At 41.4% G+C, this 18,209-nt stretch overlaps 1 protein-coding gene across 1 annotated transcript in view; it reads right to left on the bottom strand.

Moving 5' to 3' along the window:
* Positions 1 to 18,209, bottom strand: part of CEP192 (centrosomal protein 192kDa) — a 156,496-nt gene that overhangs the window by 56,034 nt on the left and 82,253 nt on the right. Inside the window, exons 20-29 of the mRNA XM_011985552.1 lie at positions 17,513 to 17,743; positions 8,531 to 8,656; positions 8,250 to 8,393; positions 8,064 to 8,127; positions 7,485 to 7,624; positions 7,295 to 7,387; positions 6,550 to 6,668; positions 4,908 to 5,081; positions 3,237 to 3,327; positions 2,902 to 3,078 (exon numbers count right to left, since the gene is read on the bottom strand). Of these exons, the coding sequence (XP_011840942.1) occupies positions 2,902 to 3,078; positions 3,237 to 3,327; positions 4,908 to 5,081; positions 6,550 to 6,668; positions 7,295 to 7,387; positions 7,485 to 7,624; positions 8,064 to 8,127; positions 8,250 to 8,393; positions 8,531 to 8,656; positions 17,513 to 17,743 (1,359 nt within the window). The remainder of the gene's footprint in view (positions 1 to 2,901; positions 3,079 to 3,236; positions 3,328 to 4,907; positions 5,082 to 6,549; positions 6,669 to 7,294; positions 7,388 to 7,484; positions 7,625 to 8,063; positions 8,128 to 8,249; positions 8,394 to 8,530; positions 8,657 to 17,512; positions 17,744 to 18,209) is intronic.

Genomic DNA, 18,209 nt, shown 5'->3' with positions numbered 1-18,209 from the left:
GACAACCCACCATCTCAGTCTGTTTGTGTTGCTGTCACAGAATACTATAGATCGGGTAATTTATAAAGAACAGAAATTTACTCTTCACAGTTCTGGAGGTTAGAAGTCCAAGATCAAGGTGCTGGTTTCTGGTGAGGGCTGCTCTCTGCTTCTTTTTGTTTGAGACAAAGTCTCGCTCTGTTGCCAGGCTGGAGTGCAGTGGCGCAATCTCAGCTCACTGCAACCTCTGCCTCCTGGGTTCAAGTGATTTTACTGCCTCAGCCTCCCGAGTAGGTGGGACTACAGGCGCCCACCACCACGCCCAGCTGATTTTTGTATTTTTAGTAGAGACGGGGTTTCACCATGTTGGTCAGGATAGTCTTATCTCTTGACCTTGTGATCCACCTACCTTGGCCTCCCAAAGTGCTGGGATTATAGGCATGAGCCATTGCAGCCGGCCGGGCTGCTCTCTGCTTCTAAGATCTCACCTTGAATCCTGCATGTTCCAGAGGGAAGAAATGCTGTGTCCTCGCATGGCAGAAGACAGAAGGGCAAAAAGGCCCAACTCCCTCCCTCAGGCCTTTTTGTAACAGCATTAATCCATTCCCGAGGGCAGAGCCTCAGGAGCTAAACACCTCCCAAAGGGATCCATCTCCCAACACTGTGGTACTGCAGAGTAAGTTTCCAATACAGAAATTTGGGAGACACATTCTGATTACAGCATCCACACAGTGACTGAGGGTAGTGCCCGGAATACAATCAACATGAAACAAATAATCAATACACTTTTATTGCAGTCCTATCATGTTTACGGTATTCAAAACACAGATCATTTCATTTGTTCCTCACAATCAAACTGGCAAGTTGGGACAGCAAGCAGCTTCTGATGAGACGAGTGAGGAAATGCCAAGGTCAGTGTAAGTAACAGAGACAGGGCCGGCTCCCTGGATTCTCCTGCCATGTTAACAGCTCTTCCGCCACTCTGCCAGGCTACTTTACCTTTACAAAGGCACAGCAATGTTAATTCTGAGTCTTCTTGTGAAATAATAGCCATACTCATCCCACAGGCAAACCCAATGCAGTCCACCTCTGTGAGAGGTCAGGGCAGCCATCTTTGCAGGTAGGAATCCCACCAGGACTCTGGGTTGTCTTCAAAGGATGCCAAACCCTTGCTTGGTTGATTATTAAATCAAATGGTTCTGCCCTAAATCACTAGAGACTTATCAGAGACTCTTCCTTGAGAACAACCTCAAAATCATGGCTAGTAAACCTAAACAGATCAGAATATACTCAAGAAGCCTGAAAAATACAGTCCGTTTAGTCCTCTCCACAAACCAAGTTTTATCCTTACACAAAATGAGATCGTCAGAGACCTTGAAGGCTCTGAGTGTCTCTTGGGTGCACGTGGAAGGACGACAGTTGTAAAAATGACCACTAACATCTTTAAACAGCTTTGTCCACCGCAGCTCATGGGGCCAGTCAAGTGACTCCACAGAAAACAGAGGTCAAGCTCCAGTGTCAAATAAAGCTGTATTTGTCATACATATCTAATTCTAAAAACTTTTAGATATTGTTAATCTTGTAATTTATCACATCCCCTCTTTAACACTAGGATATAGAACCAAAATGTGAGCTCCAGCCCCACTGCCGAACACCTGTGCAGTTATAAGGCATGCACAACCACGTAGCTGGAGTTTCTTCCGACTGCCTTGCCGTTGCTTCTTTCCTCTACGATTTATCACTTTTATCTCTAATTGCTCTGAATGTGTCTACACAAATGGCTTCAAATCCTTTTTACATATTATGCTGGCAATTAAAAAGCATAAAAACTCTTGTCTTGGGGCTAGCAAATTCAGTCAATGGGTATTTGGTATGGTCTAAATGGGGATGTCCCCCAGCAAATTCACATGTTGAAACCTAGTCTCCAATGTGACAGTACTAAGAGGGGGGCCTTTGGGGAAGTGATTAAGCCAGGAGGGCTCCGGCCCCATGCATGGGCTTGGTGCTCTTATAAAAGAGGTTGGAGGCAGCACTCTCATCCTTCTCACCGTGTGTGGGCACAAAAAGGCAGAGGGCAACCCTCCCCAGACGCCGCATCTGCTGGTGCTTTGATCTTGGGCTTCCCAACCTCCAGAACTGTGAGCAATACATTTCTGTTGTTTATTATAAATTACTCAGTGGTATTTAGCTATAGCCCACTCAACAGACTAAGACAGTATTTGTGCTGATAATTGATAAAATAAAACTTAACGTGAAAGTTAGTATTTTAAACAGCTCCACGTGGATTTACCCAAAGATGTGCTGCTAAAAAGCTGGGTACATTTTTAAATGTCCAAATTAAAATGAAACTTAAGATATACCTAATGTAAATAACGAGTTAATGGATGCAGCACACCAACATGGCACATGTATACATATGTAACAAACCTCCTGTTGTGTACATGTACTCTAGAACCTAAAGTATAAAAATAAATAAATAAATAAATAAATAAACACCCAGGAGCGCTGCTGGGCCTGCAGGTCTCTGTCGAGTCTCTGTTCCACAGGATGGGGTTTGTTAAAGTTGTTGAGAATAAGGCCTACTTTAAGAGGTACCAAGTGAAATTTAGAAGATGACGATAGGGTAAAACTGATTATCACGCTCAGAAGCACTGGAGATACAGGATAAAAAAAAAATACAACAAAATAAAATGAAACTTAAAAGCATTGGAAAGACTAATACCTGTAAGAATACTATGCTGGCTGCTATTATAACTTGACAATTCTACAAAGCATATAAATTACTCCTTAACTTGCTTGTAAGTCTAGATAATTACATATTTTCACTTATAAAAGGCAGAGTATATAATTTACAACATTAAACCAATAGTTATAACACGCCATAAACTCCAAGGGAAGGGAAAAGCAATAAAATGATCTTACTGTGAACTTTACGCCTGGTTGTGATCGGTTTCCAAGTTGTTTGATTTCTAGTCTAGCCAACATGCAAGATAATCGAGTAGGTGCAAATAATACAGAGATGATAATGTCTTCCTTTGGGTGAATTCTGATCTCACAGTTACTGGTCAATCGCTGTTCTGAACCAAAAGTGTTCTGAAGCTACAATTTAAAAACAGTAACTGCATAAAACAAAGCAGCAGCACAAACAAAACATACCATTAACACCAATTCTTAAAAGGTAACAACACAAAAGGGTCTGCATAGGTAAGTGTTGCAGACCCAGACAGAAGACACAAGAACCCACATACTCTACGAACCTGAAAGCAGTCCTGATCTTGTCCTCTAACTAGCAGTCGTAAATGTTGCGTTGTGGATGCAGAATTATTTCTCAAAGCTAGTTTCTGAAGCCTAAAAACAATTACACATTTTAAATATAGTTTTTCTCCATGGATATTGCTATCGTTATAAGAACAAAGCCAATTAAAACCAACCACAATGTCTACAGAAGAACTGACTATACGAGCCACTTCAGCAGCCTGCAATTGTCTCCCCACAGTCCTAGACTCTATGTTTCTGAAAATGTAGCCTCAAGACTCACCCTATAGAGGCTTTTTGTTTAATCTCTCTCCAGATATAGCTCTGCAGCTGACCTTATTATTTATACTACGTGTATAGGTATTATCTGTCATATAAAACATCAATCAATGAAAATCCAGGTGAAGAAATTCATCAAGTCATTAAGTCAATATCACCCCTAGCTGGAATACCTAGCTTATCCAAGCGAGCTTTCAGGGAAACAAGGGGTCCTAGGCTACGAGGCTCATTTGCACAAAGTAGTCTTTTAAACAGTATATTGAATTAACTCTACTTTTAAAGAAGCTACAATGCAAAAGAATGGACATATAATAGCACCTGACTGATAAAAACACTTCAATTGTGGAAACTATGTGAATCCTGTCTTCACTGGAGAACAGAGAATACATGAGTAAATCTCTGTTTTACTCAAAGTTGGAGAAGATCAGCAGCTAATAAACCAGCAGCTGAGGTCTACGTCTCATCTACCTGTGTTAAGAGAAACGCAGACAACTTTGCCTATTGACACCTCCAGGAAAAGCCTTCCACAGGGACAATGACTGGGGAAGAATTACCTGAAAGAAACATTATTTTGTAAAGTTTTCATTCTCATGTATTTATAACTTGTAAAGCCCTGTCTGTGGTTATCATTTTCAAGTACAGAGCTATCAGGCGGGCTGGGAGAGGCTAGGTCTCCATAGAGCTGTCAGGCGGGATGGGAGAGGCTAGGTCTCCATAGAGTCACATCATCAGTGAAACGCACTCGAAAGTCAAGAACAAGCCAGTTACTGCTCGAGTGACGTGTAATTGTTTCTGCCACAGGCTTCTCAGAGACGTTTCTTCCAGAGATCCTTTTAAAGATAAACCTGTACAATACAGGGAGTCTCAAAAAAAAAAACCCCCCACCAAACAATTTTACAGTAAATACTACCTCCCATTTCCTAAGGTACCCCTCTCCCTTACATGCTCCATTCAGTGTGGTCGGGAAGTTTGACACCCAAGTCTGGTGCATTAAAAACACTTCTATGGGTTTTGCTAAAACCATGCGGTTGCTGACTGAGAAATTTAGATCATTCAGAAGAATGGATGTACTGCATATTCTCTGTGCAGCTCTCCATAAATCTGTCTCTTAGCTGGCTTTTGACAACTACAGAGTGGCAGTGAGTTTAAGGGAATACTCCCTCCTCAGCAGCAACTGTACTGTTGGTCATGCGTCAGGTGCTCTTTGCAGGACTGGAATGTATGTGAAAGAAAAGCTGAATCAGGACACGCGCCCATCTAGGAGGTTTTTCCAGTTCTGCACAATTGAGCCTGAAGAGTGTCTATTATGACAAAATTTTCCTGCAAACATTAATTTGTGGTCTGCTCCAAAATATGTATAAATAGTGGACTATTTGTCAGTATTTGACACTTACTGTGTTCTACCAAGAGGGACGCCTCCCCAAGCCAGAAATTGTTTGTTGGACAAAATCGATGGAATATCTAAGCAAGGTCCAGGTGACAGAGGTTTACTTCCTGAAGAAATGACTTCACCTTTTAACATGACTTCATACTGAGGTCCAAATGGCTGCACAAGTATTTTCAACATCCTAAGAAAGAATTCTGAGTTGAAGGTCCTGTATTTGATTCTCTTCCCAACTATTTCCTACATGTTTCCATTGTTCAAAAGACTGAGCTAGGTGCTGGGGATATGATGCTATTCCCACCCTTAGAGTTTGTGCTGCAGAGAAGAATACAGACAAGGAGAGAGACGATCACAATGGCACCTGCACGTGGGGGGTGTGAGAAGCCATCGTGCTTTGGGAATGCTATTTATGAGACATTTGGGAACAGTGGAGGAAAGTCTCCCAGAAGGCGCCAGCCCAGGGAGGTTGAGAGCAGGCATTCCAGGCAGAGGCATTCACGCTGGTGCAGACCAGACCTTTCTCTTCTGTAAGGTCACAAGAACAGACTGAGCACACGGTGAAGTGTTCTATAACCCAGGCAGGGGGATAAGCCATGTGTGTGTCAGAGGAGAGGGTAACACAAGCAAGCTCAGTACTCTTGACAGTGGGGCTCTGACTCTAAGTTGATACTCACTCATGATTTGGGTGCCAAGAAGTCATGGGCTTAGAGAAGAAATGGAGAAAGATCTTAACAGCTGACACGGTCAACTAATACTTTCAGGAGAAAAAGTGAGAAACATCAGGCCAGGCACGGTGGCTCACGCCTGTGGTCCCAGCACTTTGGGAGGCTGAGGCGGGCGGATCACGAGGTCAGGAGATCGAGACCAGCCTGGCTAACACGGTGAAACCCCGTGTCTACTAAAAAAATACAAAAAACTAGCTGGGCGAGGCGGCGGGTGCCTGTAGTCCCAGCTACTTGGGAGGCTGAGGCAGGAGAATGGCTCAAACCCGGGAGGCGGAGCTTGCAATGAGCTGAGATCCGGCCACTGCACTCCAGACTGGGCGACAGAGCGAGACTTCGTCTCAAAAAAAAAAAAAAGGTGAGAAACATCAAATTGATCTTTTATTACTTACTTTTGTCAGAATATACTTGAAAATAATAATTTCTTCATTTCTATTCAGGTGGTTTAAAAGAAGATTTTTAGTTAAAAAAAGAGAAGACAATCTGAAGCTAAATGAAAGGAGATTAAACAGAGTCATACCATCTGTTAGGTAAGAAATATATGGACTTTGTCATTCAGGCTGTGAAATTTTGAAGCACATGTGAGTGGCTGTTTTGAGAGACGAGTAAAACTGTCATTAAAACTTTTTTTTTTCAGACGGACTCTCGCTCTGTCGCCCAGCCTAGAGTGCAGAGGTGTGATCTCGGCTCACTGCAACCTCCGCCTCCTGGGTTCAAGCGATTCTCCCGCCTCAGCCTCCCGAGTAGCTGAAACTACAGGTGCACACCACCACATCCTGCTAATTTTTGCATTTTTAGTAGAGACAGGGTTTAGCCATGTTGCCCAAGCTGGTCCTGACCTCAGGTGATCCACCCGCCTCGGCCTCCCAAAGTTCTGGGATTACAGGCGTGAGCCACTGTGCCCGGCCCATTATAACATTTTTGTGTTACCTTTCCTCACAGGCTTCAGGATCCTTTGGAGTAAATGAAACAATAACCTCATGTTCTTCTCCAGGTTTAAGGAATAGATTCTTTGGATCCACTGAAAAGTGACTTCCTTGTTCTGGGACCTAAATATAGTTACATAATCATAACTGAATGCCAACTTATAGTTACATAATCATAACTGAATGCCAACTTATAGTTACATAATCATAACTGAATGCCAACGTACAAACCTCAGCTTCCACTCAGTGCTCAGTGGCTCCTGCCGTACGTGCCCTTCTCACTTACTAGGACAGGTTGTTTGTCCTCTTCTCATCTGTCATGGTCTCAACTTGCCCTGTTCTCTTGGAAAGGATATTTCTTTCTCTTCTACAGCAAACCTTATCTTCCACCTCACCCCCAATTTTGGATCACTAACCCCCTCTCACTCACCCTCAGATCTCAGAAATGATGTCAATGTGTGTGGATCACTCTCCACCAACTCCAACCAAAGGGTGACATGCATGTTTTTCAGGAACTAATCTAAGAACTTGGTTCTCATATTCAAGACACTAGCCTTCAAACTTAAAAGCGCCACAGCATACATTTTACGTTATATAACACCCAGTTTTTAAAAACTCTCAGTGATTCTTTCATCTGAGGCTCAGGGCACTCTGTTGGGCCAGGAAGGGCACAAGAGCCCTGCAGAAAGCAAGGAGCTCTCGCAGTCTAAGGAAAGCCTATCGTATGGCACTCTGATGGAAGTGCATACCTTGATATCCAAATAAACTTCAATGTTCCCAGCATTTTTCAAAGGTAAGTGCTGCTTTGTTGAGGAAGCCACTTTGGCCAAGAAATGCATCGTCTGGAGGATGGGGCAAGATAGACATTTCAACGAACTGTCACAAAGTGAAATCAGCATGAATGAAAGCAGTAATGGCAGAAAGGAGGACTGAGGCTACCTGCAAGTCCCTGGGAGCGTGGATCCTAGCTATTCCCGCTCTTGCTCGGAGACTCACACTTCTAAGAACTGGCGTAGGGTTTGGGCTGTCTACTTCTATATCAACTTTTGCGAAGAATTCTTCTGCTGAGTCCAGAACCTCTAAAAAAAAAAAAAAGAAAAAATACATTCTTTTAGCTCAGAGACCAGAGAGTTGTTTAATTCTAAATGCCATCAGCAGTCCCACATAGTGCCCTTAGGGGCAGTAAGAACATTTAGGCAAGAAGATTTTTAAGAGTTAAAAGAAGAGAAATGAGTGAAGAGAAAGGTGGAAAAAGAAAGAAAACATTCAACTGGTAAACGTGATAAGATCAATTAATAGAAAACATTTGAAAAGGTTTTCAGTGCTACCTGCAGGAGTTACCCACACTTACACAGGACTGACGCAAAACAGCATGCCATCTGCCTCAATTTCAAAAAAACATAAAATACTTGACAAATTTCGAGGTACTGACACTTACTGACAAAGGAAATACATCTCAAATTTATAGTTTATTTAGCTACAGATTAAAGCAGTTCCCACACAATGTAAACATGATACCTGAAGAGCTGATCTGTTTCTTTGGACTATGGAAAAGAACCCAAATCATCAGAAATTCTGGATCCTATTAAAATTAAAAGAAAAATTTGACTTAATGTAAACTGGTATTAAGATTAAAATCTTAATGAAAGAAAAGCAGTTTAGCAGCTTAATCTCCTCTTTAATTCTAAGCCAGTTCTCTCCTACCTGTCCATCATAACTAGCAGGCATCATGTGGTTGACCACAGAAGGGCCTGCTAGCCGGGTGACCACATCAGTGCAAGAAGCAGCTTCCGCAGGAGCTCGGACGGGTTCCTTGGAAAACACGAAACAGCGCCAGGCTACGGCGTTCTGTTTAGAAATACAAGAATCAGTTCAGTAAAGCCAACAGTGTAATGCTAAGCTTGTTAACAAAATCCTTTAAAAAATGTACTTTCATAAGATCAGTGCATTCTGTAAACAGTTTCTTACTGTATGTTCGTACTTACAGCATTAATAATCAGTCTAATTGGCACAGTGGCATGCGTTCGGTTTATCAATTTTAGTGGGAGAGCTTTCCAGCCTCCATAAGTCAAGTCACCAAAATCAAGAACATCTTTCTTTTCTGTTTCTACCTAATTACCAAAAAAAGGGAATGATTGAAAAGTAATATATTAATAAATAGCACAACATGTATGTTCATATGACTGCCATTTCTAGCCACAAATTATGAGTTAGCATTAAGTAAAACTTACCACATTTTCCCAGGCTATTTAACAACTGCTTATTTTCTACAAAAATAAATGTTAATTTATTCTTTTGAGGTAGTTGATGTACCCAAATATACTATAGAATTCAGCTGCTGTTACTTTGAAAAGACTGTATCTTAAGATGAACTGATAATTTTATAAAATTATAGACCCCTTTTCAATGAGTTCTATTATTAGAATAATGACTTCTCAATTCCTTTCAAAAATACTATGAATATCTTGGCATTTTCAGATGTAATCTGCAAATGTTAAAATGGTATCAAAACAGACATATCAAAAGTTTAAAACAAGTGCCTGTGATCATGACAGACTCACTTCCCTAAATGCGGGAACCAATCAAACTCAGACCCTCACACACCCATATGTGGAAACGTTTGACACTACAGGAACCCTCACTGGATATCCAAATTCATGAATGTCCCTGACAGGAAATGTCACAGTATTTGCATATAGCCTAGGCACATCCTCCTGTATACTTCAAACCATCTCTAGATTACTGACAGTACCTAATATAATGTAAATGCTATGTAAATAGCTGTTATACTTTATTATTAGAGAATAATGAAATAATGACAAGAAAAAAATGTCTATACATGTGCAATACAGAAGCAACTACCCCTTTTTTTATTCTGAGTATTTCTGATCCAAGGTTGGTAAAACACAAGAATGCAAAACCCACAGATTCAGAGGACAGACTGTATCTCACACACACACACACACACACACACACACACACGCACACGTGCACGCATTTTGCTTTGCGCTACCCAAACACAAAATAAGTGGAGATCAAAGGCAGACCACTAAGTGGGAGCTGATTTCCATGGTGGCCCAGGAAGGTCTGGGTTCCAGACTTGCCCTCAAGGTGGTAGAGCTTTAATACGTTCCAGAGAACAGAAGATGTGACTTCAAGCTTGCTATGCGCAGGGCGAGGCTAGAATGGAATTTGAAATCTGCACATAAAGCCCAGAAATTCAAAGGAATGAAATGAAAAGGGAACTGCAAAAACTGTTCACATGTCTATGGAGTCAGCAAGGAACCTGTCCAGAGATGGGTGGCATAGAAGATTATTTGCAAGAACATGAAAGCCTAGGCCTAGGCCACATGGGACAGGGGATCCCCAAGTTGAAAAAAATCACAAAGGCTTTTAACACCTCCAACATTTCTGCAAAAGTACTCTCTAGAGACACTTCCAAAGACTAAGACACGTCATGGGATTCCTAAAGCAAAAAGCAGCCTCAATGAATGTGAGCTCACATTAAAATTTTTTAAATATCAAAAAATTAGAAGGCACTGGAAGAAAATCAGAAAGACTCAGCAAAAGTAACTAGTAGAAGCATTAGTAACCCAAGAACTAGAAACATGAAATAAACTATGAAGTAAATTCACTTTAAATGTAGATAACAGGGCTGGGCGTGGTGGCTCACGCCTGTAATCCCAGCACTTTGGGAGGCCGAGGCGGGTGGATCACAAGGTCAGGAGATCGAGACCATCCTGGCTAACACGGTGAAACCCCGTCTCTACTAAAAATACAAAAAATTAGCCGGGCGTGGTGGCGGGTGCCTGTGGTCCCAGCTACTTGGGAGGCCAAAGCAGGAGAATGGCGTGAGCCCGGGAGGCGGAGCTTGCAGTGAGCCGAGATTGCGCCACGGCACTCCAGCCTGGGTGACAGAGCGAGACTCTGTCTCAAAAAAAAAATTTTAAAAACTTAGATAACAGAGTCCGTAACAGAGGGAAAAGCAAGAGATTCATGAAGCAATGGTGAGCAAAAAGATGTATAAATAGCTTGATAAATCTGTTTACAATGTTAATGTTGGGACTGTAAAAACTGTTTAGAACTAAAACATTAGTCAAAGGTAATACGGAAGGAAAAGATGAGCATTTAAATGAGATGCTGTCTTCGTCTTGTTGGAGGAGTTTGCTTTAGTTAGACATCTCATTATTGAAGTTACATATTAGTGTTGAAAGTGAACTATTTGAGTGAGTTCAGATGGTAACATGGCATTTTGAATACTGACTTCCTTTCTTGATTTGCCTGGTGACCGAATTACTAGTGACTAGTTTACAAACTAGGCCATTCAAAGAAGTCAAGTTAACGTAAAAGAAACATGTCACCTAAATGCACTTGATGGTGTTGAAATGTCCACCTTCTTAAACTGTGTGATGAAATTACTTCTAAAGAAGATACCAGGCCAACCCTGTAGTGCCCCCAGTTTGTTGCAGAATCTCATGTTTTAGATGTTATACAAGAGTCCTATTCGCCCCAGTTAATGCCTGTCTTGTGGACTGGCTGGCTCTTTTAGAACTCTGTCCAAAGACTGCAGGGAATATAACTTGTAAAGCCTCCCACAACTGGCAGTATGTATGTGGGTGTGTTTAAACCAAATCTTGAAAGCTTACAATAGAGCTGCATAGTGATAGTATTTATTAAAGAATCACAATTGTAAACATGAGCACAACTTACGGATTCTAGCTTACTTCTTTTGTAACTACAGACTATATTTTTGCTGCTGTTATATTAGAATAATTTTTAAATGTCACCTTGAAATAGAAATATGTATTTTAAGCACTCATGGAAAAAATGAATGCTTTTTAAATGTGTGTTATTTTCTCCGTAAGAACTGTAAACATTAAACTAAACAAATTACCTATAATGAAACTGATGAAGGTCTTCTGAGCAAGCTGGTTTGGCCAGAGAGCATACACAAACTTTTATATACTACAGAATGCTATTACACTTGGGAAATTATCTTGTCTAACCTGAATTTATATCCCATGGTGATAACACGGTATATGTATTGTTATTAAAGTAAGTGACCATGTTTAAAAAAAAAAAAAAACTATTAGAACTGATTTAAAAAGTTTCAGTAAAGTTACAGGATACAAAATTAACATATAAAAGTCAGTAGCATTTCTATACGCCAACACTGAACTGTGTAAAGAAGAAATTTAAAAAGTAATCCCATTACAATAGCCACACATAAAATTAAATACCTAGGAATTAACTTAATCAAAGAAGTAAAAGACCTCTATAATGAAAACTATAAAACACTGATTAAGGAAATTGAAGAGGACACCAAAAAATAGAAAAACATTCCGTGTTTACAGACTGGAAGAATCAACATTGTTAAAATGTCCATACTACTTCACAGAAATAGAAAAACAAAATCCTAAAATTTACATGGAACCACAAAAGACCTGGAATAGACAAGCTATCCCAACCAAAAAGAATAAAACTGGAGGAATCACATTACCTGACTTCAAATTATACTACAGAGCCACAGTAACCAAAACAGCATGGTGCTGGCATAAAAACAGATACACAGACTAAAGGAACAGAATAGAGGACCCAAACACAAATCCGCACACCTACAGTGAACTCATTTTTGACAAAGGTGCCAAGAACATACACTGGGGAAAAGACTGTCTCTTCAATAAATGGTGCCGGGAAAACTGGATATCCATATGCAGAAGAGTGAAACTGGACCGTGTCTCTTGCCATATACAAAAATCAAATCAAAATGGATTAAAAACTTAAACCTAAGAGCTCCAACTATGAAACTACTACAAGAAAACATTGGGTCCAGGCACAGTGGCTCACACCTGTAATCCCAGCACTTTGGGAGGCTGAGGAGGGCAGATCACAAGGTCAGGAGATCAAGACCAGCCTGGCCAAAATGGTGAAACCTCATCTCTTCTAAAAATACAAAAATTAGCCAGGCATGGTGGTGCGTGCCTGTAATCCCAGCTGCCAGGGAGGCTGAGGCAGGAGAACAGCTTGAACTTGGGAGGTGGAGGTTGCAGTGTGCCGAGATTGCGCCACTGCAATCCAGCCTGGGCGACAAAGCGAGACTCCATCTCTAAATGAATGAAAGAATGAATGAATAAATAAATAAATAAAAATTTCAGGAAAATCTCCAGGACATTGGACCGGGCAAAGACTTCTTTTGAGCAATACCCCACAAGCAAAGGCACCAAAACAAACATGGACAAATGGGATCAAGTTAAAAAGCTTCTACACAGCAAAGGATGCAAGCAACAAAGTGAAAAGACAACCCACAGAATGAGACAAAATATTTGCAAATTACCCATCTGACAAGGGATTAATAACCAGAATATATAAGGGGCCCAAACAACTCTACAGGAAAAAATCTAATAACCCAATCAAAAACTGGGCAAAATATTTGATTAGACATTTCTCAAAGGAAGACACACAAATGCCAAACGGGCATATGAAAAGGTGCTCGACATCACTGATCATCAGAGAAATGCAAATCCAAACTACAATGAAATATCATCTTACCCCAGTTAAAATGGCTTATATTTAAAAGACGGGCAATAACAAATGCTGGTGAGGATGTGGGGAAAAGGGAACCCTCGTACACACTGTTGCTGGGAATGTAAATTAGTACAACCACTATGAAGAACAGTTTGGAGATTCCTCAAAAAACTAAAAATTGAGCTACCATGTGATCCAGCTATTCCACTGCGGGGTATACACCCAAAAGAAAGGAAATCAGTATATTAAAGAAACGTGTTTGTTGCAGCACTGTTTACAATAACTAAGATTTGGAAGCAACCTAAGTGCTCATCAACGGATAAGTGGATCAAGACAATGTGGTACATACACACAATGGAGTACGATTCAGCCACAGGAAGAATGAGATCCAGTCATTTGCAATAACATAGATGGAACTGGAGACCATTATGTTAAGTGAAATACACCAGCACAGAAAGACAAACATCACATGTTCTCACTTATTCGTGGGTTCTAAAAACCAAATCAACTGAACTTACATAGAGAATAGAAAGATGGTTATGAAAGGCTCAGAAGGGTAGGGGTTGGGGGTGAGGTGGGGATGGTTAATGGGTACTAAACAAATAGAAAGAATGAATTAAGACCTACTATTTGACAGCACAATAGGATGCCTATAGCCAATAATAGTTGTGTATTATTTTTTTTGAGACGGAGTCTCGCTCTGTAGCCCAGGCTGAAGTGCAGTGGCGCGATCTCGGCTCACTGCAAGCTCCGCCTCCCGAGTTCACGCCATTCTCCTGCCTCAGCCTCCCGAGTAGCTGGGACTACAGGCGCCCGCCACCACGCCCAGCTGATTTTCTGTATTTTTAGTAGAGACGAGGTTTCACCGTGTTAGCCAGGATGGTCTCGATATCCTGACCTCGGGATCTGCCCGCCTCAGCCTCCCAAAGTGCTGGGATTACAGGCGTGAGCCACCGTGCCCGGCCAACAATTGTGTATTTTAAAATAACTTAAAGTATGTAACTGGATTATTTGTAACTCAAAGGATAAATGCTTGAGGGGATAACCTATTCTCCATGACGTGCTTATTTCACATTGCATGTCTGTAACAAAACATCTCATGTACCCCATAAATACATACACCTATTTAGATACCCACAAAAAAATTTTTAAATAAAAGAAAAATTTAAAATTAAAAAAAAATCCATACCACTCCAGAATGATTAAAAAAATAAAATAAAATCTAACAATACCAAAGGTTAGCAGTAACAGGAACCTGCATACATTTCTCCTAGGAACGTAAGTTAGACAGCAAATTGGCAATATCTAGCCAAAATAAAGGTGCACATACTTTAAACTGTAACATTTGCACTATGTACCTGGAAGACCCTTTATCACGCTGAGAAAGTAATCTAACAGTTCTATGCATGTGGTCTCTGTATAAAATTCCCGAACGCTCTCTCACAGGGAATGTGGTTCCCCAGGCAAACCCTGCTGAGCCATCAGGGCCTAATTCCTCTGGTTCCACTCCTCCAAGAAGGCAGCTTCAACTAGCTTGATTAATACTGAACCAGTCCCTATACCAGTGGTTCCCAAACTTGTCTGTTTGTTGGATTCAAAGCTCGGACACAGACATCAGCAGTTTTTGAAGTTCATCAGGTGGTTCCAATGAGCACACCAGTAGGGAACCACTGCCTTCTACTACCAAACACCACTGATATATGTGAGCCGCTCGGGACATGGCAATGCCAAATATTGCATAAATGTGATTTATCATGTCTGCTACAGAAAGGTAAGCTGCTTAGAGGCAGGCTCAACAGCTGGTTTAGTGAAATGTACTGAAATGCAGGAGGTTAATAACACCGGTTCTCAGTGGTTCCTATCGGGGGTGGCTTGACCATGTTTGGAGACGTTACTGGTTACCACAGTGGGGAAAGAGGTATTACTGACATCCAGTGGGTAGAGGCCAGGGCCACTGCTAAACATCCTACACTGCACAAGACAGCCCTCGCTACCCTCAAAGAATCTTCTAGCCCAAAATGGCACTAGTGTTAATGCTGAAAAACCTTGACCTAGAGAAAGGCAAGCAGAGCAGAGCTGACTGAGAAGCATATAAAACGGCACTTAGCCAAAAAGAAAAAAGATCACCAAAAGTTTATAGTATGTGCAGATATCAACGTAAGGACACAGGAACATGAAAACATGAAAAAGAAACTTTATCAGAACATTTCCAATCGACTTCCTCCTCCAAGCCCTAGAAAATAAAGTTGTTGAGCTAGGTTACTAAGCATCCCCTGAAGAACGTGTACTGTGAGGAAAACGCTGGTGATTCTCACCCGTCTCCCAGAGTGGCTACCCTGTGTCTCATCCCCAACACCCACTTCTAAACCGCAAGTCACAATTACAGCTTTGCAGAATGAAAAAACTAATTAACTTTATCTTTTTTTTTTTTTTTTGAGGCAGAGTCTTGCTCTGTCGTCCAGGCTGGAGTGCAATAGTGTGATCTCAGCTCACTCTAACCTCCGCCTCTCGAGTTCAAGCGATTCTCCTGCCTCAGCCTCCTGAGTAGCTGGGACTACAGGCGCCCGTCACCACATCTGGCTAATTTTTGTATTTTTACTAGAGACAGGGTTTCGCCATGTTGGCCAGTCTGGTCTCAAACTCCTGACCTCAGGTGATCCGCCCACCTTGGCCTCCCAAAGTGCTGGGATTACAGGCACGAGCCACGTGCCTGGCCTGAAACAACTAATTAACTTTAGGAGGATATCAATAACACCTGTTAAGTGTGGCTAGCTAAATATGTTAAGTTCAATTCACATATTAGGAAATTATTTTTTTTTTCTTTTGAGACTGGGTCTCGCTCTGTTGCCCAGGCTGGAGTACAGTGATGTGATCATTAGCTCACTGTAGCCTCAAATTCCTGAGCTCAAGTGATCCTCTCATCTCAGCTTCTGGAGTAGTTGGGATCATAAGCATGCACCACCAGAGCCAGCTGATTTTTAAAATTTTGTGTAGAGACGGGGGTCTCACTACGTTGTCCAGGCTGGTCCCGAACTCCTGGGCTCAAGCAATCCACCCACCTTGACCTCTCAAAGTGCTGGGATTACAGGTGTGTGCCAGTGCCCAGCTGAAATCAACTAATTTTTAATTAAAGTCACATGCTACATAATGATGTTTTGGTCAATGATGGACTGTATACAGGCCAGTGATCCCATAAGATTATAATGGAGATGGAAAATTCCTAACACCTTGTGATGTCAGAGCTATCATAACATCATAGTATAACTTTTTTTTAATGAATTTGGTATAGCCTAAATGTGCAGTGTTTATAACGTCTACAAGAGTGTACCGTAATGTCCTAGGCCTTTACCACTGACTCACAGAGAGCAACTTTGAGTCCTCTGGTAAGTGCCCTATAAAACGTACCATTTTTAAATCTTTTATCATGTATTTTTTCTGTACCTTTTCTACGTTTAGCTATAGAAACACTTACCATGGTGTTACAACTGCCCTACAGTATTAAGTACAGTAACAAGCTGTATGGGAACAATGGTGCTAGCCTAGGAACAATGGACTGTCCCATAAGGCCTACGTGTGCAGAAGGCTGTGCCGTCTAGGTTTGTGTGAGTACACTCTGCGATATTCACACAATGACAAAACTGCCTAAGGACACATTTCTCAGGGCATACCCCTATTGTTAAGCGACTCATTACTGTATCAAGGCCTGTTCTGCTTTTCCTCTGCTCTGCACCCTCCCATCCCTCCCTCTCACATTCCTTAATTTTTTTCAATATGTTAGTTCTGATTTCACTATAACTAAGAGGAGATAGCTCTATAAAGCAGTGGTTGTTAACTAAGGCTATGAATTATAATCATCCGGGAAGATTTAAAAATTACCGAGAGGCAGCCACACCCTCCCTCATTCAGATTCAGTCAGTCAAAGTGGGACTCAGGTATTGGGGTACATTTAAGAGACCCCAGTGTTATTCCAATGTGCAGCCACGGTTGAGAGTCATCATCCTAAATGAGCACATAATCTAATAACCACTTATTATCCTAACTTGGCCAGACTTAATTTCTTTGGCTCCCAGAAAATAGGTGACTAGAGAAGGGAAACTTTTCTAGCCGGCAAATAATCTCCAGGTGCAGAAATATAAAAAGAATATGAACCACTGGCACGTTGTTAAGTGGACATCGAATTATACAATAGAAATCAGTTGGAAAATACTGCTTAACCTTATACTCTGCTTTATAGATATCTTAGCAAGTATACTTGTGTTTCTGTAAAATTAAAAATAATTTTAAATTTTCAAATAAAAAGATACTAAGAACTAAAGTTCAGCTTGAAACTAATTTTTCGGCTCCTTTGTCCACAAATTTCTTCTTCCGAAATTTTACTTCTAACGTTAAACAGTCTTCTTTAAAACGCCAGGTATGACAAAGATTCATTTACAAACGGGTACCTCGATAACAGGACTCTCGGCAATGGCAGTGAGAGTGACGGTGCTGGCCAAAGCTTCCGCCTGTACGATGGTCTCAGCATCTGTCGAACACGGCCAAGAAGCAACACTGAATGTGCATCTGAAAACCCCAGGACTGGATGGGATAAAAAGCACTTTTATCTCTTCTGTGGTATGAGGCCTTATGATGGCTTTATTCTTGAAAACTAAACAACGATATGTTGAAAGATCCACCTTCAAAAAAGAGCCACAAAGTTCGTTATTAATGACTTCACAATGAAAATCAAGTAGAATCACCTAGTTTAAGATTCCTTTTCCCAATCACTCAAACTGCCAAATTAAGACATTTATTATCCTTCAAAAACGTCAAAACCTTGTCATTCATGGTCTCTAAAGTACAACGAGTCAAATCCTTCATGAGTTGAATGTTCTTGCTGCACCAGGGCTGTCTCCCCAGTCCATCTCCAAGCAAGCACATTGACCTGTACACTCACTTGTCTTAAAAAGGACACTGACAAGGGTCACTCTTTCACAGCCCTGTAAGTCTCTCTAGGACACACAACACAGTGGTGGGCGGGGGCTGGGGGAGGAAGAGTCAGGCTAACCACTGAGGTCCCACAGCCCTGACTCTGCTTCAACCGCAGTGACAACTCCAGTCACCCTCCCTCCTCACTGTCAATGGGATCTTCTTTTCCACTCT

The sequence above is a fragment of the Mandrillus leucophaeus genome, unplaced genomic scaffold, assembly GCF_000951045.1.
Source record: "Mandrillus leucophaeus isolate KB7577 unplaced genomic scaffold, Mleu.le_1.0 Scaffold286, whole genome shotgun sequence".
Taxonomy (NCBI): Eukaryota; Metazoa; Chordata; class Mammalia; order Primates; family Cercopithecidae; genus Mandrillus; species Mandrillus leucophaeus.
This window is presented reverse-complemented; position numbering and strand designations above follow the sequence as displayed.